This window comes from Leptonychotes weddellii, chromosome 1 (assembly GCF_054177405.1).
Source record: "Leptonychotes weddellii isolate Sample4059 chromosome 1, ASM5417740v2, whole genome shotgun sequence".
NCBI classification, from domain to species: Eukaryota; Metazoa; Chordata; class Mammalia; order Carnivora; family Phocidae; genus Leptonychotes; species Leptonychotes weddellii.
In genome coordinates this window covers 143,559,439-143,587,188 of record NC_138369.1, presented here as the reverse complement: position 1 = coordinate 143,587,188, position 27,750 = coordinate 143,559,439, and the positions used below count along the sequence as shown (strand labels likewise).

At 35.7% G+C, this 27,750-nt stretch overlaps 1 protein-coding gene across 18 annotated transcripts in view; it reads left to right on the top strand.

The window, feature by feature from the left end:
* DZIP3 (DAZ interacting zinc finger protein 3) overlaps window positions 1-27,750 on the top strand; it is a 97,568-nt gene that overhangs the window by 17,699 nt on the left and 52,119 nt on the right. For 12 of the 18 annotated variants that reach the window (XM_081797398.1, XM_081797361.1, XM_081797392.1 and 9 more), the window contains 10 exons: window positions 1,179-1,251; window positions 4,138-4,293; window positions 9,859-9,975; window positions 12,935-13,015; window positions 13,334-13,458; window positions 16,246-16,360; window positions 22,195-22,314; window positions 24,273-24,374; window positions 26,542-26,634; window positions 27,409-27,461. In XM_081797398.1, coding sequence (XP_081653524.1) covers window positions 1,179-1,251; window positions 4,138-4,293; window positions 9,859-9,975; window positions 12,935-13,015; window positions 13,334-13,458; window positions 16,246-16,360; window positions 22,195-22,314; window positions 24,273-24,374; window positions 26,542-26,634; window positions 27,409-27,461 — 1,035 coding nt within the window. Of the gene's footprint in view, window positions 1-1,178; window positions 1,252-4,137; window positions 4,294-9,858; window positions 9,976-12,934; window positions 13,016-13,333; window positions 13,459-15,954; window positions 16,087-16,245; window positions 16,361-22,194; window positions 22,315-24,272; window positions 24,375-26,541; window positions 26,635-27,408; window positions 27,462-27,750 lie in introns of those variants that run through there. The other 6 variants (XM_081797397.1, XM_081797365.1, XM_081797371.1 and 3 more) reach the window with 2 other exon arrangements.

Sequence of the window (27,750 nt, the reverse complement as noted above, 5' to 3'; positions counted from 1 at the left end):
TTTTTTTTTTAAAGATTTTTTATTTATTTATTTGAGACAGAGAGAATGAGAGACAGCATGAGAGGGAGGAGGGTCAGAGGGAGAAGCAGACTCCCTGCCGAGCAGGGAGCCCGATGCGGGACTCGATCCCGGGACTCCAGGATCATGACCTGAGCCGAAGGCAGTCGCTTAACCAACTGAGCCACCCAGGCGCCCCTTTTGCCATGACATTTTAAAGAGCACTGAGAACCATCTTGTGAAATATTGTTTGTGTGTATAAATCACCTTTTGTTGAAACTTTCACTGTGTGGATAATACTATACTATTTATCTGTCCCAGTTTCCCCTTATAAAATCAGTAGGCACATAGTGGATGATAAATGATTGTCTAGGAAATGAATACATAAATGTGAAGTAAGATAGGATAATTTTTATAAAGTACAATGCTGAGTAAATCCATTGATATAAGTTTCTCACCTCAGTTTTATCTCTGCTATTGTATAGAATTAAGAAGATCATATAAATCCTATATGATCCTATGTTATGGTTCTTATATTATGGGCCCTATATCATGGTTCTTTATGTAGGCAAAAGCAATTTTATAAATAATTTTTTTAGTTCTGTATGTAACACTGCATATGTTCACATTTCAAGCCAATGTCAGAAGCAAAACTTGTCAAGTTATTCCTTTTTACAAAAATAGTTAATTTTTAAATATGATATTCTCTCAATTTAAAAAAATCATTTTGGAAAACTGGATAACTGTAAGTCCAGGAACCTGAAACAAAAAAAAAATAAATAAAAGGATCTGCATAAGATAGATCCTTTCCAAACCTTTATTACCTTCATAAACGCATGCACATGCACACACACAAAACATCAGCCTTTTTAAGACCCTTTTTCCTTTACATTGCTATAAAGTTAATTTTTTCCCATGATTTTGGTATATCGTGTGTCTGTTCAAGAAAAGTTTTTTATATCAGCTGTTCTGTTTACCACCAGCCAGTAAGGGCAGAGCATACCTTTTACCCTTTGAGTCCCTAAAGGTATGATACCTACCACTATTATCGGTCTTTATTTGAAACACATTGTTTACACTTTTGAACTTTCAGACAAATTCACTTGTTAGATTCTTTACTACTACAATTTGTGTTCTTTGTAAGGAGATACCCTGAATACACTTTTCTTTTTCATTTAAAGTAGGGATCCAACTGTGGAGGAGCAGACTAAGGAAGAAATCAAGAATAAGGTAGAAAAATCTACTGACCAACTGGTAAGAGAAGAGTTAATTTTCATTAATTGTTAATTAATTAGTAATGAGTAATTATATATGCAATGTAATTCTAAATCTAGTCAGTTTATTTATCTGTTAAGAATTTGGAGGTGACTCTCCTTCATAAGTAAAATTATGGTCATAATTAAATCTCTCTGATAATTGATAATTCTGTTATTATAAGCACGAATTCTCATTTTAAGTTAAAACTAGTAGGTGATTGAATTGACTTGCCCAGAAACATCACAATAATCAATTTTAGGAAATCCCTTACTTGTCTTTTAAAAGCAAAATCCAAACAAAATGAGAACTATGCCCATACCAAGAAAACACACACACAGAATTTTATTTAGTAAATTTCAGAGTTGTTTTGAAATTCTCTTTCCTGTTTTTATCATCTTTACTGTTAGAAATTCCAGTTCAAAATGAAAGATAATAAAGTATGCATTAATATAAGGTTTATATTGCCAGTGACAGTATATTTTATGGTAGCTTAAAAAATATGTATATATACACACATATATGAATATCACATGTGCTTATATTTAATGAAGGATGGATGAAGAGCTATTTGGATTTTTTTAGTGCAATTTTAACCTTACACATAGTTTTATGTGATTATTGGTGTTCACTGAAATAAATTTTATAAAAGTTATCTAGTAACGAGAAAATACATAAACATAAAATAGTCATATTCACCTGCATGAGGTTATCACTGTAAAAAATGTTGCAGAGAAAATACAATATATGCAGATGTACATAGGGATGTACACTTGAGCCAGGGAGGATTAGGTCCAGAAAATACATTTCTAAATATAGAATTGGAAATACAGAAGTCAAAGGAGGTGAAAACTTTGACCTGAATTTGGTTTAGAGGCTAAATTAATTTTGCGAAATGGATTGAGCATCAAATATTTTGATAACTGGCTTAAAAAATTGTACTTAGACAATTTATGACCACTAACTTAAAAAATTGTATTTATAATAAGATGAAAATATTTAATAAGCATGAAGTTTATGGTATATCCTACTAAAAATTTTTATTCATGCCATAATCTTGCTTGTGTATCAGTTTGGTAATTAACATTAGGATTTTGTGGTGACTTTTGACTGCAGAACTGACTGTTAGTTTGAAATGTATGCACTACTGACAGTGGTCATTCTTTTGAAGGGTTTGTCTAGTTACATTGTGGAAGCTTTTTAGTTTTTTGTAAACTTTCTGAAAAATTTCAAACCTACAGCAAAGTTCAAGAATAATAAAATGAATACTTATATACCCTTTGCTGAGATTTAGCAAACTATTAACACTTTCCTACATTTTGGATATAATTTTCATATAATGAAATATAATGTAAGGTTATTTGTTGGGTATTGATGGGGATGGAGGAATCTTAATTTAAGACTCAAACCCAGAAGAGGAGAGTAGGCAGATAGTCCTACTTTGGACTTTATTGATTCCTAGTCACTTTCCTGGGTAATTGCGGTCCGTTAGACCTGACTAATGGTCAAAGAGTCACCCCCTCCCTGCCCCGAGGGCATTTTCAGTGACTCAAGCTTTACATGGCCTCCATAATAAAAAGCTGTCTTTTCTGATTTTCAGAGGTCAGCATCAACTTATTCATATTCCCAAAGTTTAAACAGGGTATAGGAACTGTGGTATCTTGTTAAGGTTTGAAGGAAGTCCATCATCCATGTGTTCCAGGTGCTCTCCATTGCCCACCCATTCCTCACAACTAATGTTAATAGACAATCCAGCAGGACTTGACTATATAGCTATTGATTAGCCATTAATGATGGCTTATTAAGTCCGTAAGAATGAGTTCCTGTAGACCCAAGATTAGTATGACTTAGCTCTGACTGAATTAAGAGTCATTCTGTTTTACTACTTTGTTTATAATTTAAACTATTATAGTTCTATTTATTTTCAGTATGCTGTGTGTTTAGTAACTAAAGCATCAGTCACGTATGTAAAAAGTACTCTTAGATCTAGCTTTCATATTATTATGTAGACTAATCTATGTAATATTTTAAACTTAGCATTTTTTATGCCTTAAGTGGATCAATGCATTCTGTGTATTTCTCAAGGGCAACCATTTTTTGAGGCCTAATTCACATTTAAGCCTTAAATTGTAGATATTTCCCTATTTTAATATCTTAAATATATAAATATAATATATTAAATATTTAGATATTTACCTATTAAAAATGGTATAATTATCCCTATTTTAGAATATTTAATTTATAACTTCCAAATGAATTTATGATGGCCTTCTGTATATTAAAGCTTCCTGAGTTTTGGTCTTAAATTTCCTGCTATGTTTTAAGTTCCTTGAAAGCAGAGAGAACGTCTTATTCTTCTTTTTTTAATTAAAAAAAATTTTTTTAAGATTTTATTTATTCATTTGAGTGAGAGAGACAGAGAACACACAAGCGGGGGGAGAGGCAGAGGGAGAGGGAGAAGCAGACTCCCCGCTGAGCCAGCCAGGAGCCTAATGTGGGGCTTGATCCCAGGACCTGGATGTCATGACCTGAGCCGAAGGCAAACACCTAACCATCTGAGCCACCCAGGCACCCGAGAATGTCTTTTTCTTACTTGGATTTTCTATCGCTCTGTCACAGTTATCTACCTATAGTATATAAAGGCACTTTTTTTGTTGTTGTTTTTTTTAAAGTAGGCTCCACGCCCAGCATGAAACCCAATATGGGACTTTAAACTCCTGACCTTGAGATCAAGACCTGAGCTGAGATCAAGAGTTGGACACTTAACCGACTGACTCACCCAGGGGCCCCACTCTTTGTTCTTTTTTTTTTAATATTTTGGCTGGTCTTAATATTAGAGTAATAAGAATATGTATAATTGTGTAAATTTTTAATATTATCTTCTAGGGTAAACAAGAAAAGGACACACCTACTGATCTTGTCCCTGTTAACTTACTATTGGAAGTGAAGAAATTATTGAATGCAATTAATACTCTACCAAAAGGTGTGGTCCCTCACGTTAAGAAGTTCTTACAAGAAAATTTTTCCTTCCAAATTATGCAGGTAAGATTATAATTTGTTCTTTGGGGTCGAAGTACAGCTCTTTCTATATGACTGTCCAGAGAAAACATACTATGTTCCTTTAGTCTCACACTACTACTACACTGACGATACTTCTGACACTAGATGTGTGGATTTATTCCCACATCAACCAGTTCTCCTACACTAACTGGGTATCCAGCAAGTCCATTCAATTCTGATACTGTCTACCTAGAGTTAGTATCAGATCCCAGAAGTTAAGGGCTCAGTCCCACAAATCTGCTCTGACTTCAGACACACAGTCATTTGTCCCCGATACTTGTGACCAGCTGGCTATGGATTGAGGTTCTTATGACCCCTTCTTGGGTTTAGTAATTTGCTAGTATAGCTCACAGAGCTCCAGGAAACACTTACTTAATATTTTCCAATTTATTACATAATAAAGGCTATGGTAAAGGATTTAAAAAACAGCCAAATGAAGAGATACATAGGGCAAGGTCTGGAAGGGTCCCAAGTATAGAAGCATCTGTCTCTGGAGTTGGGGTGTGCCACTTCTCTGGCATTTGGATGTGTTCACTAAGTTGGAAGTTCTCTGAACCCCATCCTTGAAGGATTTTTATGGAGGCTTCATCATATAAGCATGATCAATAATTAATTAAATGCCCAGCCCCTCCCCCTCTAGGAATGGGGGATAGTGCTAAAAGCTCCAAGCTTCTAATCATGGCTTGGTGTTTCTGGTGACCAGCCCCTATCCAGGGGCCTACTGAGAGTCACCTCATTAGAACAAAAGATACTCCTATCACCCAAGAAATTCCAGGGGTTTTAGGAACTCAGTGTCAGGAACCAGGATCAAAGACCAAATATTACCAGGAACTAGAAACAGATATCCATGTATATATTTCTTATTATTTCACAGTGACTCTTTCCCTCTTTTCCTCCCTCCCTCCCTTCCTTCCCACAGCAGTGCAGCTAAAGTCTTGAAATCTCCATCTTACTTTTTGTGAAGGGCTCTGGTGTCCGCTTTGACTGTAGACTTCTATTAAATAGAGTTAGTTGGTGCTAGTCTTTGAAGAATAATGGTAGTAATGTGGGTTAGTAGCTAGTAAGCCACCGTTGACTATAAGGTCTAGTGTTTATTCTTATTCTATTAATAACCCATAACATGCAACCCTGGGACAGGGGATTGCTTTTGGTTTTTCTAATTTGTAAAATGTTGACAAATTTTTAAAAAATGTAAGATAAAAACAATGTCCAAAGCTTGTTTATTTATGAGTAAAATAAATACTCTAGAGAATATATTGTAGATTTCTGTCTTGGAATTAGTTTTTTTTTTATAATTTATGAAACTTTCAGCACAAGATGGGTATCAGTTCTTAAATGAATGGAGTTTTTCAAAGTTAAAGAAAATGTTCTCATTTCTTTGTAGCCTTTAGTTGGGGGCAAAACACCATAGGTTATGATTAAAAATTCAAACAAATATCCAGAGACTTTACATACAATTATAACCTTAACTGAGATAATTTACCAGTATGAATTCTGGTTTGAAACTGTGGAATAATGCCACTATTTCCCTCCTATCTTTTGGAAATTACCCAGAAACAACAACAACAAGAAATAGAAATCAGTAGCCTTCCTATATGCAAACAATAGCCAATTAGAAGGTAAAAATGAAAGAAGAATATTAGCAACCAAAAAAGTAAAATACCTAGGAAAACACGTAAGAAATATACAAGATATAAACTAGTGTTTCTCAAAGTTTTTCCTAGGCCGCCTACATGAGACTATCTGAACTCCATACTAATCCTAAAGAATCAAAATCTCTGGAGGTAGGTCTGGGAGTCTGCATTTTAGCAAGTATCTACACACTGATTTTCTTCACATTAAGTTTAGAAATCAATACTCTATATTGAAACTATAAATGAAGGTTTCTAAAACTCTAATAAAGGTAAGAAAAGAAGACCAAATAGAAAGCAATACACGTAGGAAGATACAGTGTGATAAAGCTGTCAATTTTCCCTAAATTAAAATTTGTAAATATCACATATCAAAAAGTGACAAAAGGGTTTTTGGAGTTGTTATTACTGAAAGCTAATCCTAAAGTTTAGATGGGAAATAAAAGGAAGGCTAGCCAAGAAAATTATAAAAGAGAAGTGTAGGGGAGAAGGGCTGGGAATTTGCCCACTTAGATATTAAAACTTACTATGAAGCTCTCATAACTACAAGATTGTATTACTTGCTATTGACTCTATGGACAAGTCTAGAAAATAGAAGAGAAATTCCAGAAGTCGACCCAAATGCATACAGAACTGTTATGTATAAGATGACAACATTGATAATACTAAAGGGGAATTGGACAAATTAAGAATCCCAGTAGGAGATTTTAACATGATCTCTTAATAAGTGATACAACATGAACACAAAATTAGTGGAACCAAAGCAAACTTGATCTAATTCACATACACACACATACAAACACAAAACACTACACCCATTCTGCAGTGGCAGAATATATATACTTTTTAAGTGCACACAGAACATTTACAAAAATTTACCATGTGCTAGTCACAAAGCAAGTCTCATCAAATTTCAAAGAATCATAACATGTAGAGCGTGTTCTCTAACCACTAGAAATCAATACAGAAAGATAAACTTAAAAAATCACTGTTCTTAAGATGTACCTCTAGGTATACCCATGGGTAAGAAAAGAAATGACAGTGGAAATTAGATAAATTTTTGAACTGAATAAAAAATATATATCAAAGCTTGTGTTATAAGTAAAATATGTGCTTCAAAAAATATAGCTTGAAATGCAAATATTAGAAAAAGCAAATTTGAGTATCAGTCATCTAAACATAAAGTTCAGGAGATTAATGGAAGAACAGCAAATTAAAAACAAAGTCAAAAGAAGGAAATAGTAAAGATATCTGTCTATTGAAATAGAATAAGAAAATAAAATAGAGAAAGTCAATAAAGCCAAAACTTGTTTTATAAAATTGATAAATTCCTGGTAAGAATCTTAAAAAGGCAAAGATAACCCAAATCATGAATGAACATGAAAACATCAAAACTAATTCCATAGTCATCTAAAGGATAATAGAGAATTCTGCTACTTGCAGTGGCTGCCTGAGTTGGTTTAGAGCAACCTTCCTTAACTGGACAAAGCTTTTGTTTAGTAATGTGCTTTTCTAGCAGATCACTTAATTCAACTGGGGATTGAGGTGATTCTAAGCTTCTGTTTTGTGAAGAAGGGTCTATTTATGCTTTACCTTTTGTAGTAGATACTATCAGTGCCCTGCACATAACCCTTGGCCCCTTGGCCTCTTATTTCAGTATGCTCTGGACAATTTCCAGTTTTCAATGTCTATTTCTCTATGCCTTAAGGCTTTTTTTCCCCCTGGAACTACAGAAGACCTGTACTTCTCATGGCAGTTCGGAAGTCCCAAGGAATTAATACTCCTGCATCACCCCATCACCACTCAGTCAATAAGCCTTGGGAGTTGTTCTGCAAATATCCCAGTTTTCTCTCCCTTGGAGTTGAATAATACTGAGGCTTGTGTTTTTCGCTGTTTTACTGAGTTGCTCTGTTGTGTATCCAGCCACCCATTGTGGATAACTAAATAACACACCCTGTGGGGTACCTGGATGACTCAGTCAGTTAAGTGTCTGACTCTGGATTTCGACTCAGGTCATGATCTCAGGGTTGTGAAATCGAGCTGTGTATCAGGCTCCATGATGGGCATGGAGCCTGCTTAAGATTCTCTCTCTTCCTCTCCCCCTGACCCCCACTTCCCTCTCTTAAAAAAAAAAAAAAATAACATACCTATCAATTTAAAGCCTGTTTTCCCTTCCCTGTATCACATCTCTATTCCCCTACCATTGTTCTCTGCACCTCCCAAATAAACTACTTGCATTCAAGCTGGAACCAAAACTGACACTCTTACTCTTAAGGGTATATTTCTTCAAAGTCCCAACAAAAGGATGAAGTGTTTTCCAGGGTCCCTCATCCTTGATAGGTAATGCATTCTGTTTTTCCCCCCAGCTTTGTAAGTTGGCTAAAAACTGCCTAGCATCCCAGCTTCTCAGCCACAACTGAAAATGGCAATTGCCTTAAGGAGAAAAGTGGCTACAAAAGTCAATCTCATGTCTCTAGGCTTTCCTTCTCTCTGAATGTTGGCCCCAGAGATTTTCAATGCCTTGGTAGCTTTCTGTTGCTTTCAAAAAACAGTTTTTATATCTTCTTCAGCTTTTTTAGTTCTAAAGGAGGTGGAACTTCAGTGTTAGGTTTTATATGCTTACTTAAATTCAAGAGTTACTGTTGAGTAACTGGTTGGGTAAATGAGTCTGGAATTCAAGTGATAGTTCTGAGCTGGAAATACAAACTTGGAAACTGTCCAAGTAGACATTATTTAAAAACATTATTTATTTATTTTTTTATTTTTTTATTTATTTTATTTTTTTTTTTAAAGATTTTATTTATTTATTTGACAGAGAAAGACACAGCGAGAGAGGGAACACAAGCAGGGGGAGTGGGAGAGGGAGAAGCAGACTCCCCGCCGAGCAGGGAGCCCGATGCGGGACTCGATCCAGGGACTCCAGGATCATGACCTGAGCCGAAGGCAGTCGCCTAACCAACTGAGCCACCCAGGCGCCCTAAAAACATTATTTAAAAACATGACAGTGGATTACTTTAGGGAATGTATGTGTTGATGGAGAAGAGGTTCATTAACTGAGTGCTGGGGAGACAAAGTATCTAGCTATCTAGGAGAAAAACGAAGTATTGTATATAAGAAACCATGTTAAGAAAGTGTAGGTTAAACTTTCCACACAGATAATACATTGTTAAACACATAATGGAATTTAAGTGAAGCACTTGTAGGTACAAGGCACTGAGAAATGGACACAAAGATAAGACATAGTCCTCCTTTTCATTTCATCCATATAAATAACAAAGTATGGTGTATAATAAATCCTATATTAGTTTTGTTCCAATCAGATTGCAGCTTAAGATGCCTTGCCCTGGTGTTGGAATTAAGTCAGCATTCTTACAGGTCAGGGCTGGAAGGAAAATTTTAGCCATGCTTAGAGAACAGAAAGTATGAGAATAAACTGAGATTACCACTTTCCTCTAAAGTAGGAGTGGATGTGGCCAACTCTTGGCAGGCATAGGAATGCTGTTTAAGTGTTTTGAGGAAATAGTTACAAAGATTTGTCAGACTACTCAAAATCAAACAAATGAGAGAACAGTTGTATCTGGGTGGTATAGATTTTTATTTTTATTTATTTATTTATTTGATTATTTATTTTAGAGAGAAAGTGGGGAGGGGGAAAGGGAGAGAGAGAGAAGCAGACTCCCCGCTGAGCGAGGAGCCCAACTTGGGGCTTAATCCCACAACCCCTGAGATCATGACCTGAGCCAAAATCAAAAGTTGGATGCTCAACCAGCTGAGCCACACAGGTGCCCCGATAGTGTGGAGTTTTAAAAAATCATTTCCAGATTTTCTACGACTAGCGTGTATTACTTGTATAATAAAAATGTATGTAGATATTTGCTTTAAGTTAAAGAAATTTTTGACCAAATTATTTCCACAGAGAGAAGTTGCAGCTAACAGCCAGAATGGGGAGGAAATTGTTCCTGTTCTGACTTTACGTTTCTTGATAACACAACTGGAAGCAGCGCTTAGGAACATTCAGGCCACTAATTATACTGTAAGTGTTTGAAAGTTTGAAATAGTGGACTTGGACAACATTTTCCAATGAGAGGGTAGCCAGTGCAATCCTTGTTTTAAGGTATAGACCAATTTGTATTTTCCTTTTACCTCTGGAAAAAAGGTATGCATAAATTGATTTCCTTCCTGTGTCTTGTACTTTATGACTGCATCTCTGTAATGAGCCGAATCTAGTCCCCTTCCCTACCATAAAATTGTTCATCTTAAATGAAGAGAAACTTGAACTAGTAAACACGGGCTTTCCCATTTGAAACGGAGAGTTATAAACTTCAGAAATTACTCCTTCCTTTCCTCCTAGTTATTAATCAACTCCTGATATTTCTATATTTGTAAAAATTGGAACTTCTGTTATCTGTTAATGAGTACTCATGTGAGATAAAATTGACAAGATATGCTTAATATGTTCAGTATCAAATGATACTTTAGAAATAAATAGAAAACCTAAGGAAAAGTGAAACTGGCATCAAAAATCAGAACCAATAGTATAGGACAGTAAAAGGAAAAAATCAGTTCTTTGAATGCTTTGGATTCGTAAAGTAAACTAAGTTTCGCACACATGTAGAAGATGGATTAGAGTTATCTTCAAGAAAGGACTACTACCTAGGTACCAACCAAGGTAGCCAAAGACACCAAATCCCTAAGATGTACAAGGAAGTGGAGAAATCATCTTTGTTTAGTACTCTCAGGATGAGGGTTCTAAGCGGTGATATATACCACCCTAAAGGAGTTCTACATGGAGTCAAAGAGGTAACAAAAGGGAGTTTACATTAACAAGTATTCCCAAAAACTTCTGGGATGCTAAAGATCTCTTTCTCCCATTAACCAGGTTGCCAAGCAGTAAAATAAATGAATATAAAATCAACATTAACAGATGCTGACTGTTTAGTCTGCTGTATTTAGGCATTACTTCAAAAATGAGTCTTACATAAGGAAATGGAGGAGATCCCTCTCTTGGTAGCATTGTTGAGCAGAATTGGAATTGTCATGATCAGAGCAGCCTACTGCTGTATCTCCCTGTTCCTCAAGACTGCCGAGGATACGTGGGGCAACTTCGTTGTAGGAGGTGGCGTGAGGGCAGGGGACAGTTGTCAATAATATCTCTATATCCATTTAGTTCCAATACTTGGAATAATCTCTGCTATTGGTGGGGGGGAAGGTGGGAAGGAAAGGGCAGAGCATACTGGTTAGAAATGTACTGCCTATATCTCTGAATTCCTGAGTTCTTTACCTTGTACTTGTAATTGTAGCATTACAACAATTCCACATTTTATCCTCAAAGTGTTCTTTTTTAGGGTTGTATGAGCCAAAGGCTCAGTCATATTATTTATGAAGCCAGTTTTTTTTTAAGTTACAAAATAATAGTTTACACTTCTTTAATGTTTGCTATATGACAGACACTTTTTGTAAGGATTAGCTCATTTACGCTTTGAAAGCACTCCACCTCATTATTCCCATTTTATAGATTTGAAACAAGCATAGAGGTTAAACAACTTGCTTAATTCATCAGGTAGTAAGTAGTGGAGTCAGGATACAAACCCATGTAGTCTTGTGTTAAGTGTCTATTCTGTGAACTGCATTTTACCATCTCTGCAAAGATGGGAATTTTAAGATGGAAACCAGTTAGATGTTAGTTACATGGGTTCATTGAGAGCAAATACACATGTCTATTTCCACTGAGATCAATTTGAAGCCAAACTTCTAACTCCAGCCAGTTACCTCATAAATGTGTACTGTTGGCCATGAGAACTCTGCTAGGTAAGAGAATACAGTTAGATCAGTAAAGAAGAAAACTTATATCCTGTAGATGCTTATCATCCCTGTGTACTTGAAAAAAAATCTTGTTTATAGTATGGGACAGTCTCATTGTAAAAAGTTAATGTGACAAAAGATACAGTTATGATTTTCAGTTAGTAGAGAGCTTATGAACAGAATGTATAATTTTCTTCATGGACAATTTTTAAACTTTTTGAGGTAATTTTAGATGCACAGAAGTTGCAAAAATATAGCTATAGAATACAAAAGTGCAGAGAGGTCTTGGCATACCCTTCACTCAGTTTTCCTCAGTAGTTACAGGTTACATAACAATTTATGTTATCAAAACTAGGAAGTTGGCATTCGTACAGTGGGTGTTGGGTCTGGAGTCTCCAAGACCCACCCCCATATTCAGAAGGACTCAGGGTACTCAGAATATAGTTGTACTCATTACTACTTCTGTATGGAGATCTTAGCCATTTGTAGCATGTGGGGGTGGGAGGGGGAAGGAGACAATAAATCCTGATGGCTTCCATTTTCTTTAATCAAACTCTAATGTTTTATTTCGAGATTATCAACTATCCTTTTTCTTCAGGGTCAAATTGTCAAATACATCTGAAATGTATTTGCTGTTGTTCTTACTAGATGATTGACAATATAATGATAATTTTTACTATTTTTAATAATTACTAAGTAGGCTTAAAATATTTATTTTTTATTCAATTAATTAACATATAGTGTATTATTAGTTTCAGAAGTAGAGGTCAGTGATTAATCAGATGCATATAACACTCAGTGCTCATTACATCAAGTGCCCTCCTTAATGCCCATCACCTAGTTACCCCATCCCCCCACCCACCTCCGCTCCAACAACCTTCAGTCTGTTTCCTATAGTTAAGAGTCTCTTATGGTTTGTCTCCCACTCTGATTTTGTCTTTTCTTTTTCCCTCCCTTCCCCTATGATTCTCTTCTTGTTTCTTAAATTCCACATATGAGTGAAATCATATGACTATTATCTTTCTCTGATTGACTTATTTCACTTAGTGTAATACCCTCTAGTTCCATCCATGTTGTTGCAAATGGTAAGATTTCATTTTTTTTTTTTGATAGGCCTAGGATATTTAATTAAGCTTGGTATACTGAAAAGTAGCTTAGTCTAAATAACCAGATATTTTTTTTTCTTTTAGGCACATCAGATTAATATTGGTTATTATTTGACATTACTGTTTTTGTATGGAGTAGCACTTACTGAAAGAGGAAAGAAAGAGGTATGTAGCATGTGTTATTTGTCCCTTGTAAATCTTCTTACACTCACTGACTTCATTTTGACAAAAGGTTGATTTTGGAAATTCTCTAAATGTTCATTTTGAAACGTTGGCTAAAGATCAAAGTTCTTTTGTAAATAAGTATTTGAATCACTGAGTACATTGTGTGATCACAGGTGCTAGGGTTAGAGATGTGAATAAATGACTACATGACTGTATCAATATGAAAGCTGCTCCGACTTCTCCAGTTTGGAAAATAATTATTGTAAAAGAAAACAAATGCTTTTTATATCAGCCAAACCTAGTTTTATGTTACTACAGGATTACACAGAAGCAGAGAATAAATTTCTAGTGATGAAGATGGTGATCCAAGAGAATGAAATTTGTGAGAACTTTATGTCTTTAGTTTATTTTGGACGTGGTTTGCTTCGTTGTGCTCAGAAGAGGTAAGGATTTTAATAAACGGGCAGATCTTGCCTTTCAACTTTTAGCATTGTGAAATGGGATAAAGTTTTTATAGTATACCAGATATCATGACATTTGTGCTCTACTGGTTCTTCTTCACCTGTTCCTATAGGTAATAATTTATTTCATGTATTTGAGAATATTTAAATATCAAACTTAACAGTTCATGGCAATAAAAGGCAGTGTAGCAAAGACATGAGGAACATAGGCTTTGGAGTCTGACAGACCTGGGTTTAAATACATTTTCTGCCATGTACCCTATCTATGACCCTGAGAAATGTAATGTTACTCAGCCTTATTTTTTCTTACCTGTAAAATGGAACTAATAATAGTGCCTACCTTATAAGGATGTTGCAGATGATTAAATAAGTGCTCAGAACACAAAAATGCTAGGTTTAATAAATAAATGATGGTTATAGTTATTAATACTGTCACCAGTGGGAATAGATGTTTAAGGTATAAATGAGCTTCTAAAGCATTGAAAGGGTCCAGGTGCTGGGTTTGGGAAATACTGGGGATTACACATTTAGTGAAATTGTGCAGACTATCTATTTACTTCCTATATGGAGATCCTTAGCTTTTGTAGCATAATTTATTGATTTTATTTGCTAAGAATGTAGTATATTCTAGAGATTGTGTGTGCTAAGTGTTGGGGATATGATAGTTTGCAAAATAGACAGTTCCTGTCTTCATGTAACTGATAGTATAGTGAAGTTTATAGACCTTAATCAAATAATCAGTTACACAAATAATTATGAAATATGATAAAGAGCTATGAAGGAAAATGCAATAAATAATTAAATAGTCTTCACTGGATACCCAGTCCAGTTCTGGGAATCAGAAGTCTTCCTGAGGAAATAATGTGTGGCTGAGACTTTTGAAAGATGAATTTGGCAGCTGTGCCAATCCTTATGCAAGATTACTGCTGGGCCCAACCATGGGATTCCTAAAAGAGTCACCTCTGTGGGAGTTACCTGATTCTCTTGTAAGGTTTATCTTCTATCCTCTGGCATGCTTGTTTTTTACTTGTTTTACCCAGAAGACTTCCTGCTTCCCATTTACTAGCATGATGTCATCAATATAGTGGGCCAGTGTGATGTTTTGCAGAATTTCAGGATGGTCAGAATCTCTTTAGTCTATATCGTAAAGAGAATTCACATAGCTGTGAGACAAGACAAAGAATGTATACTGCTGTCCTTCCCTCAGATGTGTGAACTACTCTTTAGTCTCTTTACCGTTGGGCATTGGAGAGAATCTGTTTTCCGTATCACTGATACCAGAAAGCCCAGTCACATGATAGCATCATTTACTTTCATCCTTGGCCTACAGAGAACAGTTACCACTGAGCTGCTCAAAGACACTGGTGCCTTTCTCACTGTGTATTTCTTAACTGCTTTAATGGATGGAGTGTCTTCTGGGCCTTTCCAGGGAGCCTTGTCTAGTGGTGGCTTCTTTGGTCTTGTGTAGGAAGTCCATTCTAACATCCTTATCTCCCTGAGCTTTCTTCAATACCTTGCCAAAAAATTTCCAGCATCTCCACCTCAATTACTGTAAGCCATTGTTGGATCCAAGCTTGACGTAGCCTCAGCAGCATGTTGGCTCAGGTGGCTCAGGTGTCCTTGCTAGGAAAGTAAATCTTGAACTATGGAGGAGTCATCCCATATCAGCATACACTTCCCTATGCAGCTGTGTCTGTGTGTTGGTTTGGCACTCTTAAGATCCACTCCCACATGTGTTCCTGCCAGTATATACTTCTCAAGTTCTGCAGTTCTTGTGGTGAATCAGCTTTTCCTTTAGGGGCAGGGACTCTATTTTCCCACTTGGGCTCTGCTTATACCCGATCCTAGAGTTATTGGTCTGTGAGCAATGAGAAGAGATAGGAGAGGATCTTGGAAGGAAGGGCATCATCTTTTGATATATACACCTTAGATGATATTTTGGCTTGGTCAGTAAAGGGATTCTGTACTCCTCTAGCAAAAAAAAGGGGTCCTTGTCAGCCAGAGGGTTCAGGACAATTTAGAGGTTTCATTTAAATGTCCCCATTTCAGATCTCAGGGTCTACTTGTTTCCTATCAAAGCCCTGATTCTAGCATAACAGTCATGCTGAGGCAGTGCTTTTAGTCTCTGCTGTTGTTCTACCCTTGTGATTAAATACTGGGCCTCATTTTCAGCACAGTCTGCCCTTACAAGATTAGTCTTGATAAAGGTTTTTTAAAATGTTACCATAGAGACCTTTTAGCTTTCACAGAGTGTCCTGAATTGGTAATAGTCCTGTCAAGGAGGTGCATTTGGTCTCTTTTGCAGTTTGTTTCACCTTGTGATTAAATCTGGCCTGATTTTTCAGTACAGATTATCTTTATGACTGTAGGAGATGAGAGCCTTTTTAAATGCTGCCATAGAGTCCTCTGTCTTTCACAGTGTGCCCTGAGTCAACAGTTGGCTGACCTGTGCCTGTCATTCTCTTTCTTCAAGGCTTCCAAGACAGTAGACAAAAGCCAACCAACTCTACAATCCCTTTAATTACCATGGCCCCCATACTGTTCAAGCTTGAGCTACTACATAATCTATTGCCTCCCCTTCCACCTGTATTTCATCCCAATCTACCACAGGTGAGAGTCCTAGCATTTGTATTTCTATAGCATGCCAGAGGTTATCACCACCCTACTTACCACAAAAAAAAAAAAAAAAAGGGGTTGCTTATTGTCTTACTGGTAAACTATCTAGTTAGAGTCCCTTTCAAACTAACCTTATTTTAAAATGCCTTGCAGATATAATGGAGGACTGCTAGAATTTCATAAAAGCTTACAAGAAATAGGAGATACAAATGATCATTGGTTTGACATAGATCCTACAGAAGATGAAGATTTACCTACAACTTTTAAAGTAAGAAATTGTTTAAGAACATTTCATCTGTGACTAATCAGAATCATTTTTGATGAAGTGTGGTCTGTTCTAACTTTGTCATATTCTATAGCAAGCACATTCTTTTGTTGGAAATTAGCTTTTTATATAAGAAACAACATTGATTCCATTACCTAGTGCAGAATGTAAGATTCAGCACGGAGAGAAGTGAGGTGGCTGGGTTAGCAAATAACAAGATTTGTTAATATATACAAACAAGATTAAAAGCTATACTAGTCCAGCAGGGGAAATCGGAGGGGTAGACGAACCATGAGAGACGATGGACTCTGAAAAACAAACTGAGGGTTCTAGAGGGGAGGGGGGGTGGGAGGATGGGTTAGCATGGTGGTGGGTATTGAGGAGGGCACATTCTGCATGGAGCACTGGGTGTTATGCACAATGAATCATGGAACACTTCATCTAAAACTAATGATGTAGGGCGCCTGGGTGGCTCAGTTGGTTAAGCGACTGCCTTCAGCTCAGGTCATGATCCCAGAGTCCTGGGATCGGGTCCCGCATCGGGCTCCCTGCTCTGCGGGGAGCCTGCTTCTCCCTCTCCCACTCCCCCTGCTTGTGTTCCCTCTCTTGCTGTGTCTCTCTCTGTCAAATAAATAAAAAAAAAAAAAATCTTTAAAACTAATGATGTAATGTATGGGGATTAACATAAGAATAAAAAAAAAAAGGCTATACTAGTCCAGTACTTCACATGGCTAGAGCTAAATGTAATAGTTAATTCTTTTTACTAATTATATTTACCATTATTTTGTTGTTGATTTAAATTTAAAAAGTACTAAGATAACTTGAAAAACTTATTTCAGAAAACTTGAAAGATATAAAAGTGCTCAAAGATAAAATCATCCATATTCAAATGGAGAAACTATTAGTATTTTCATTTATGTCTTTCCAGACACACATGTATAAACACTTGTACCTTTTATTTTTAGTAAATTGGAATGATGTTATGCACATTGATGTGTAGTTTGGAAATACATACTGTGAATTTCCCGGTAGTTAGGTTATTGTACAGTATGATTTTTTTTCATGGTTCATCATGTAACTGTGCTTTAATTTGTGTAACCAGTTTCCTGCTATTGAACATTTAGTTTATCCTAAACATTCCAGTTTTTCACTATTATGTAAAGTGATCTTTGTGCATTTCCCACATAATTCCAATAGGACAAATTTCTAAAGGTGGAATTGTGAATCAAGTATTTACACATTTGTAAAGTTGTTGATATATATCTTCATATTTCTTTTCAAAGTTTGTACCAGTTTGTGTTCTTTTTTTCTTTTTTTTTTAGAGGGAGAAAGAGGGCACACATGCGTGTGCACGTATGACCTGGGGGAGGGGCAAAGGGAGAGGGAGAGAATCTCAAGCAGACTTTGCACTGAGCAAGGAGTCTCACATGGGGCTCGGGGCTTGATCTCATGACCCTGAGATCATGACTAGACCCGAAATCAAGAGTCAGATGCTTAACCGACTGAGCCAACCAGGCACCCCACCAGTTTGTATTCTTAAGATGAAGTATGAGAGTTTCCATTTCCTCACACCTTCTTGGTATTCTTAATTTTGCGGTAATTTTTATCCATCTTTTAAGCCATATTAAAGTAACTTTTTAATTAGTTTAGTATGAAAATAGCTAAAGTAGGTTTCTCGTAGTGTTTGAATGATCTCTTTCCAGACTTTTACTTTAAACCTTTCTAGATCCTTATATATTGGCTGAGTTGAAAGCCAAATCCATTCCTCAAAGCAGATGTTTTGAAAAAATACAAAATTCGGTTTTCTTGGAAGCTATAGCAACTCAAATTGTATAAACCTAAAAATATAGCTTCAAAATATATGGGACAAAAACTGGTAACACTAGAAGGAGAGATAGAAAACTCTTCAATCACAGAGTACTATTTTAACATAGCTCTCTCAGTAATCAGTAGAATAAGCAAACACTTTGGCATTTGTCAGGAAAATCACATGACTTTAAACCTAGACTTAATAATGATTTTATATATTATTTTTAACATTAAACTTTTGTGCTTGCCTAAAGCAGTCCCTACTTGGTCTTAGTTTTCTCTTTTTCCTCCTCCTTTTAAAATATTTTTCTTTATTATCCAAACATTTTTAGTGAATTTTTGTTTCCAGCAAAATAATAGTTTGTTAAATAATATTAAAGTTTGTTAAATAATATTAAAAGACTTAACATTAACAGTCTGTGGTCCATCATCTCTGATTGTAGTTCCTAACTAGAGACACCTTCTTCCAGCTCTCTAGGCATATTTCTTTGATATATCTGTATCTTTTGAAAAGATGTGTACTGCTTTTTATAATATTTCTCCATTTTAGATATTATCTTTTGACTTCCCACTGTGGCAGATGAGGAGGGTTTATTAGCTCTCTTATACATCCCCTTTATACATAAGCTTCTCTTTCCCCATCCTACCAATAGTTATACATTTTTATTAAATTTGCTTTAGGGTTTTCTTTTATTCCTTGGATTAACCTTCACTTCTATGTAGAATCCTCTGTTTCTTAGATCTCAAGTTTTTCTATTTTAGGTTTACTCCTTGTTCTGGTGTTACAACTCATTCAGCAGCTTCTTAGAGAAGGGTATGACTGGGAGGTAAATTTTTTGAGACCTTTCAAGTCTTCAAAATAATTTATTTTTTGCACACTTTATTTATGTCTTGCCTGGGCATAGAATTGTAGGTTGTAAATTATTTTCCTTCATGTTTTCAGAGTGTCTGTTATCTCCTTGCTTCCAGTATTACTTTTGAGAAATCTGATGTTCTGATTCTCAATCTTTTGCTTATAACCTGTTTTATTTTTTTTTTTCTTTCTGGGAGTTTTTAGGATATTCTGTGTTCCCTAGTGTTCTGAGCTGTTTTGAAAATGTTCTGGGACATTCAAAAAATTTATTAGATTTTTTCATTTTATTTATGAAATGTTTGTTATTCAGATACTTGATATCTTTGACTAAATCTATGATTTTCTTGTTTTTTCCCCTATTTATTACATTTTATCTTTTTGTTTTATTTTCTAGGAGATTTTTCTCAACTGTAACTTTCTGCGTAGGCCTGATAATCAACCAGTGCACACTAGTGCTATCATATTAGTTGTTATAATGTTAAAATATTTATGTACTATTTCAAAAACAGTTGCTGCCATGGGTTTCTTGGGCACCCAGCCACCATTCCAGCTGCTTTGGACTTTCCACCAGCCCTCCCTCCCTGTACTTCTTTAAAATACAATAAAGGTTTAATGTCTGGTAGGGCAGAGTGCTTCAGTGACCCTGTTGTGGCTGTAGGCCAGCATGTTCTTAATCTGTTATGATTGGTGCCTGGTACCCCACCAAAAGTTTTGCTTCCCAGACATTGTGATTAGTTTCTTTAGGGCATTTAGAGGGCTGGCCTGTACCCCTTTATCCTAGGTGAGTTCTACCAAAGGCCTACCCTGCCCCATTTGCTCCTATCTTCATATATCCCCTTAGATAAACTCATCCTGTGGGGGGATATAGCAGGGTAGTGTCCTTTCATATGGTTATTTTTAACATTACCCTTGTTCCTATCCTTTTATTGAATTTTTAATTTTAATGATTATTTCAGCTGTTATCTACCAAGAGTTTCTGTTGTTACGAATGTTCCTTTTTTTTAAATGACAGTCTGTTTTTGTTTCATGAATGCATAATATATCAGAGGTAAATGTCAGCCAGATCCTGGAAGGCCTTATATAAGCCAAGTATGGGGTTCAGACCCTTTCTTGAAGTTAATATGAAACCCCTGAAGACTTTTAAACACTGGAATGATATAATCAAATTATAATAAAATGAGAAATAGGGAACAGATACACACTGTATCTCATATACCTGTATATACCTATCTATATGTATAGATGCACATATGCATGTGTGCCTCTCTGGGAGGTGATATTTAAGTGGGAACCAGAAGGTTGAGAATAGAACTAGCTCTGTAAAGACTTGGGGAAGAGTATTCTAGGTAAATGGAAAAGAGTGTGGGAAAGCCCTTAGGCCTTGACACACAAGTTTGAAGAACTGAAAAAATAAAACCATATGAATTTTATAATGAGCAAGCTAGAGATGAATTCAAAGAGATGGCTAGATACACTGAATTTAGATTCTGCACGTTCTGCAGAACCTTGCAGTCCGTCCATGGTAAGGGTTAAGACTTTATTTTAGGTACTGTGGGAAGCCATTGAAGGGTTTTAAGCAAGGAACTAACATTTTTTGCTTCTGTATAGAGAATACCTTGGAGCAGAGTAGGTGGGGAAGGGGGGCACCAGTTAGACAGCTATTACAGCTAATAATCTAGGTAAAACAGAGTGTTAGCAATGGAGATAGAAATGGAAGAATTTGCAATGTATTTTGGGAAAAGACGCAACAATTACTTGATGATGTATTGCGTGCAAAGGGTGTTGGAATCCCTTATGCCATAGATGACTTTAAGATTTCTGGCTTGGAGCTGAATAGATAGTGGTAGATGATATTGGTGTAAGTCCCATGGACCTGCTAAGTTTACTGCTTTCTCCTTAACATCCATAACATCCCTTAACTTTCATAACAACCTGGCTTATAACAGGCACTCAGTAAATATGTTGAATGAATGAATGCCAAAAACTAGAGGCAAGACATAAGGAGTAAAGAACAAGGAACAAAAGAATTAAAAAAGGAAAAAAAAAAAAAACTAATAGTTACAAATTGTAGTTAGTGTTCTAAAGAAGACAAGGGGCAGGGTAGAGAAAATGGAGAACACAGATAAATATACTCATATAGCTGCATATAGGCTTATGTATATATGTGGCATATATTTGGTGGGTGTGTCAGTAGATCAGTATTGAACTATTAAGTTTGAGATCTGTGAAACTGCAGTAGTTATATACATTCTGTGAGCCTATTTCTTTTTTCTGCATTTCCACTTGGCTATTGGCTATGCTGACAGAATATACTACCTTCATATGACAGGTCCTTAAATGCCTTTCTCTCTTATCTTGATATTTAAAACATTTTAGTTGACTTGGTCAAAACATCTTTGTTCTTCAGTATCAGCTATCAATTTAAAATTCTGAATGCCATCAAAGGAATGTTATGAATGGTGACTAGATTTATCAAACAGTCTATAGGAGCTTATTTGTCATGTTGTATATTCTCAGTATATTAGAAATACTATTTGAAATCTTGTAATACTCTCTTTCTAAGGGATAAGTTTTAAGGACCTGGTCTAAGGACCTGCTTAACATAGAGTTCATAATGTGTTTCACCTACGTTTAATCAGCATTTGAAAATAGGTAATTGCATTCCAAGTTATAACTCTGAACATTGGAAGCATATTTCTGTATGCTACGTCTATCCATAATGGCAGTGAGTGGCATATTGCACCACTCCAGGAATCCCACTGCCAATATGGTGTTTTGGGGACCAGTTCTAGCAGATCCTCCTGGGCTCCCGTGATGTGTGTGTGTGTGTGTATGATAGTTTTTAATAGGAAGTAGTTTTTAATAGGAACATGCCAGGTGTTATGCTATGAGTTGGGATGGTGAAGAGAGGTACAGCTTCAGACATAGACTTTTTTCCTTTCTCCATGTTTATGTTCAGTAATAAACCCAGTATTTCTAATTTAGGGCCTTCCCATATATTGTTTACTTTGAATGAGGAAAATATGTTCTATTACTGTTTTTTTATTTTAAAAAACATACAATGCCTTCAAAACGGGAGATAATAAAATGGACATATTATTTAAGGTAAAATATTGGAAGTGTTGGCGTCTTGTTACTAATAATTCATGAGATTTTTTTAATTTTTAAAATCTAGGATCTTCTTAATGATTTTATCAAGACAACAGAAAATAATATAATGAAGCAGACTATTTGCAGTTATCTAGATTGTGAACGATCTTGTGAAGCTGACATTTTAAAGAACACCAATTACAAGGTAATATAAATTTAAGTATTTTTAAAAATGAAATTATAAAATTAAACTTAGATAAAAATTACTGTCATCATGCATCAAAATATTGTTTAAAAAGAGTACTTAGGGGTGCCTGGGTGGTTCAGTCGGTTAAGCGGCTGCCTTTGGCTCAGGTCATGATCCCAGGGTCCTGGGATAGAGCCCCGCATTGGGCTCCCTGCTCAGCGGGGAGCCTGCTTCTCCCTCTCCCTCTGCTTGCTGCTTCCCCTGCTTGTGCTCTCTCTCTCTCTGTCTCTCTCTCTGTCAAATAAATAAATAAATAAATCTTTAAAAAAAATAAAAAGAGCTCTTAGTTTAATTATAGTAGTAATGCAGTTAAGAAGTTGAATATCTCGGGGTGCCTGCATGGCTCAGTTGGTTAAGCATCCAACTCTTGATTTCAGCTCAGGTCATCATGGAAAAGGCGCAACAATTACTTGATGATGTATTGCATGCAAAGGGTGATGGAATCCATTATGCAATAGATGACTTTAAGATTTCTGGCTTGAAGCCGAATAGATAGTGGCGGGGAGTCTGCTGGAGATTCTCTCTCTGCCTTTCTGTCCCTCTGCCCCTCCCCCTGCTTGAGTGTGAACCTGCACTCTCTCCACCTCTGTCTCAAATAAATAAATCTTTAAAAAAAACTGAGTATCTCAAAGAACTTAGATTCATAGTGAGCAGGAATTACATATATCCTGTGAGTCAATAAAAAATGAATCGATTTTGCTAGGGATTTTGTAATATTCACATGTCTCTGTAGTTATAGTTAATGTCCCTGCAATCATAACAGTAAAAATTATGTAAAATATTCTTTATAGTTTGAAATGTTATAGGTTGAGAATATTAGCATTTTACTAAGGAGAAAGGTTGTTACTCTTCAAGAATTCTGTTACTAAGTAAGTGATCGTTATCTGTTGAATGGGTCTTGGGCAAGCAAAATGAAACCAGCCTGGATTTGAAGAAATTCAGCAAAGTACATCAAATCTAGTTGTCTCTGGCTATATCAGAATAAGGCTGTGCGAAATCACAAGATAGGATGAGATGTGACCATCAGTGTCAATTTGACACCACTTCTTTCATATAATGGAAATCCAGTTGCAAGGCATGATGTATACATTGAGTGGTGGGGGGAAAAATCCAAAATGTATTCATTAGAGTAACACAGGTATTGGGAAGTGAGCCTGGTGAAGTGGGGTGCTTAGGGTGGGGGCAAGTTGGGTCTGGTTTAGGTGACATGGTGGTATGGTCCTAAGGTTTCCCAGGAAGGCTTCCAGGGTTCCAGTCACATGGACAGCATATAGCAGCAGCAGGTCCTGGCCACAAAGTTTAGATCTTTGTCTTCCAAGTAGTTTACCTATTTAAAGGAAGCAGGACTGTAGTTCCCAGGGAGTACATACTGGGAAGGACTAGAAATTTATACCTTGGGATAATACAGTAGCTGTTATTAATATTGCAAATCAGGTCTAATGATTGTTAACAGAGATGCCAGGGGAAAATGGTATGGAATTGGAGCTGGAGGAAAAGAGAAATGTAAAAATGGAGGTGAAGAGGGGTAGATAACATATTCCTCTAAAAAGGTCACTCACCAAATTTCTGATATTTTGTTGTATCAGAACAACAGTATATGTGTCAGTATATGGAAAATATTACATTGACTTATTCCCATCACTGCCTTTTCTTTTTGTCCTAATGCTTCTGTCTTTAGTGATGTAAAAAATGGACCTATGAAAAATGACTTATAAAGTTCTTTGATTACTAATGATCTGTTGATAAATTTTGAATGCCATGTAAAACTCACCTAGTTACAGCATAATTTTGAAAGTCACTTAAGGTGTTCATGTCTAAATAAGTGAATGAATGAATGAATGAGACTTACAGTAGTATTTTCTATACCTACATGAATTATTATTTCCATATCAACAGCTTACTTTTGTCTTTTCCAGGGATTTTTTCAATTAATGTGCAGTAAAAGCTGCTGTGTTTATTTCCATAAAATTTGTTGGAAAAAGTTCAAGAATTTAAAATATCCAGGTGAAAACGATCAGGTATTTGTTTTTCCTTCAAAACTTTACAGGATTTCTTCCTTTATCCATCCCATTTCTTCCTGTTCACATCCTCTGCTTTTTTTCTCACTCTATTTTTCTTTCCCTAATGTCTCTGATGCTCTTCTCCTCATTATTCTTTGTTCATCATCACCATTTATTAAACACATCTTTGCAGGGGATACTCTGCTAGTTGCTTTGGTTAGTAATTTCTGTCAATTTGTTCCCTTCCTTTTAGAAGTTTATGCTCTTAAAAATAGAAATATTGTGGGATGCTTGAGTGGCTGAGTGAGTTAAGTGGCTGTCTTTGGCTTAGGTCATGATCCTAAGGTCCTGGAATTGAGTCCCACATCGGACTCCTTGCTTGGCAGGGAGTCTGCTTCTCCCTCTGCCTGACACTACCCCTGCTTGTGCTCACACACTCTGATTAAAAAAAAAAGAAAAATTTAAAAAAATAGAAATATTGTGTGTATTCACATAAAAGACATAAAATCAAAGAATATAATTGCTAAACAAAAAAATGGAAAGGACATATACAATTTTAGGATAGTTTCTTCTTTAAGGGATAGAGAAAAATAATAAAGTTTATAGTCTTCAATCATATATTTGTAATTATTTATATTTACCTAAAGTAATATAACTAAATTAAATTCTTATGAAAGTAGAAATCCAAAGCCCAATTCTATATTGATTACTCTTTAGTGAGCTAATGGCCATAAGTTGGGTTTATACTGTTTGGTTCTAGAGTGCTTATATTGTGCAGACAACAGAAAACCTTTATAAAGCAATTGTGGCATAGTAGAAAGAGCACTGTATATAGAGTTGGGTGATCTGGGTTCAAGTCCAGATTGAGCCACTTACTTTTTTTTTTTTTTACATTAGGCTGGTGATTTAATCATTCAGAGACTCAGTTTTCTAAACCATAAAGTGAGAATAGTACTACCTACTTCTTAAGATTGTGAGGATTACTAGATAAAACGTGAACTTGCATTGTACACTAAAAATCATTGTGTGAAGTATTGTTAATTCATTTTTTTAAGCAACATATGAATACTTTTCACTTTCTTTGATTGTTAGGGCAATCAATATAGCTCAACCTCAGAAAAAGAAGTACAAGAAAACTAAATAACTTAACCAGGGGAAATAGCAAGTTCAGAACCAGAGAAAGGAGTCAACATTTTTATTCTTTTCCCTGGAATCCTCATATATCTGGTGGATATTCAGTATTCCTTTTTACACTTGCTTAATCAGTACATTTCACTTGAAGTTGCTTTCCCTAGGGGCAGTGAATACATTTTAGGCTGTTTTTTGGTACTTGAAGACTTTGAAATAGAAATGATGAGACAGAAAAGTGTGATCATGCATTTTATTTTATTTTTTTTTTTAAAGATTTTATTTATTTATTTGACAGAGAGAGACACAGCGAGAGAGGGAACACGAGCAGGGGGAGTGGGAGAGGGAGAAGCAGGCTTCCTGCGGAGCAGGGAGCCCAATGCGGGGCTTGATCCCAGGACCCTGGGATCATGACCTGAGCCGAAGGCAGACGCTTAACTGGCTGAGCCACCCAGGCGCCCCTGATCATGCATTTTAAATAGGAAATCCATTGATACATGAAATGGACTGTCTTTAAACAGCTAACTCTCAAATGTTTATCCACATCTTTTGTTTTACCATCTAGCAACATCTGCTTTTAACTTTAATCAGATTTGCACATTAGTGATTTTTTTTCTATTTCTATTTTTATATTTTTTCTATTAGTATTTTTTTTATGATTTTTTTTTTATTATGTTAGTTACCATACAGTACATCATTAGTTTTTGATGTAGTGTTCCATGATTCATTGTTTGCCTATAGCGCTCCATGCAATACGTGCCCTCCTTAATACCCATCACTGGGCTCACCCATCCCCCCACCCCCTCCCTTCTAAAACCCTCAGTTTGATTCCCGGAGTCCATAGTCTCTCATGGTTCGTCTCACCCTGATTCCCCCGCCCCTTCATTTTTCCCTTCCTTCTCCTAATGTCCTCCATGCTATTCCTTATATTCCACAAATAAGTGAAACCATATGATAATTGTCTTTCTCTGTTTGACTTATTTCACTTAGCATAATCTCCTCCAGTTCCATCCATGTTGATGCAAATGTTGGTTGTTTTTTCTATTGATAATTTTAGACCTTTAGTGGGAAAAAATGTTTGAAGGAAGGATGTACAGGTGACATGGTAAGGATGCTACAATGTGATGTACCTGGAATTGTTAAAATTTTGGTGAGTATCTTTTTCTTATTTTTTTGTTTGCTTTCACTGGAATGGTATTTTTTACTTCAAACAGATTTGAGAATCATAATAATGGTATTCTAGTCATATTTTTTCTCTTTGATGATGACTAAGCTCTCTGACCTTCCTATTGCTTTGATTTCTCCAAAGTACTATTTATGTGGTCCTTAGGAATTAAAAAAAAAAAAATTAAAAATAAAGACACACGGGGGAGGGAGGGAGAGAGACAAAGCTGGCCATGGCTGTACCAATGAGGAAAGTCTGTCATAAACTGAGAATGATAATCTAATTCTGTGCCATCCAAGGTTAAAAATAATTTTAGACTTTCTGAACTTTTTTTAGCCTGTGAGCATCTTCCCATGAATATATCTGTAGAACATATTGTACCTGTTACATACTCAAATGGTATCCACTTAATTTTTTTTATTTAATGAAATAACTTGTTGAATTTTCAGTATATAAGTAAATAGACCAAAATTAGAAATATGTATTATTTCTTTCTTTACATATATATATTTTTGTATTTCAGATTCAGCATTTAAATCCTATACTGATATATAATAGGATTGCTTTTTCAGATCAACTCTAGTTTGTTGTTTGATTAGGATTGCTTATGGCTCACCTTGTTACTTCTGTTTTACTTGTTTTAAAACCTCTATAGCTTCATTCTCACTGTCTTTTTTCTAATATTAAGGCTAAGAAGTAACACTAAAGAATTTTGAAAATTGAACTACTTTAGGGCTATTTTTTTTCCATCACTTGCAGTTTGAAGTTGTGAGAAAGGATGAATATATAACCATTGAAAATTTAGGAGCAAGGTAAGCTTGAAACAAAATATTCATTTTCCTGAGCATGTATATATTTTTTACTTGCTGCTTTTTTCTGTTTCTGTTCATTTGTTGGAGCTCCATTAAGTTTAAAGGTAGTATTAGCTGTATGAAAAAATTGTATTTGGTTGACATTTATTTCCCCCTCTCTCCCCACTTTATAGACATTTAAATTCTAAAGTAAATAAGAGTAAATTAGGTGGATACTTTTCCCTTAAGTATGAAAATAATCCTTTCTTGAAAACAAAACATATTTTTCTTAAAGTTATTTAAATCAGGT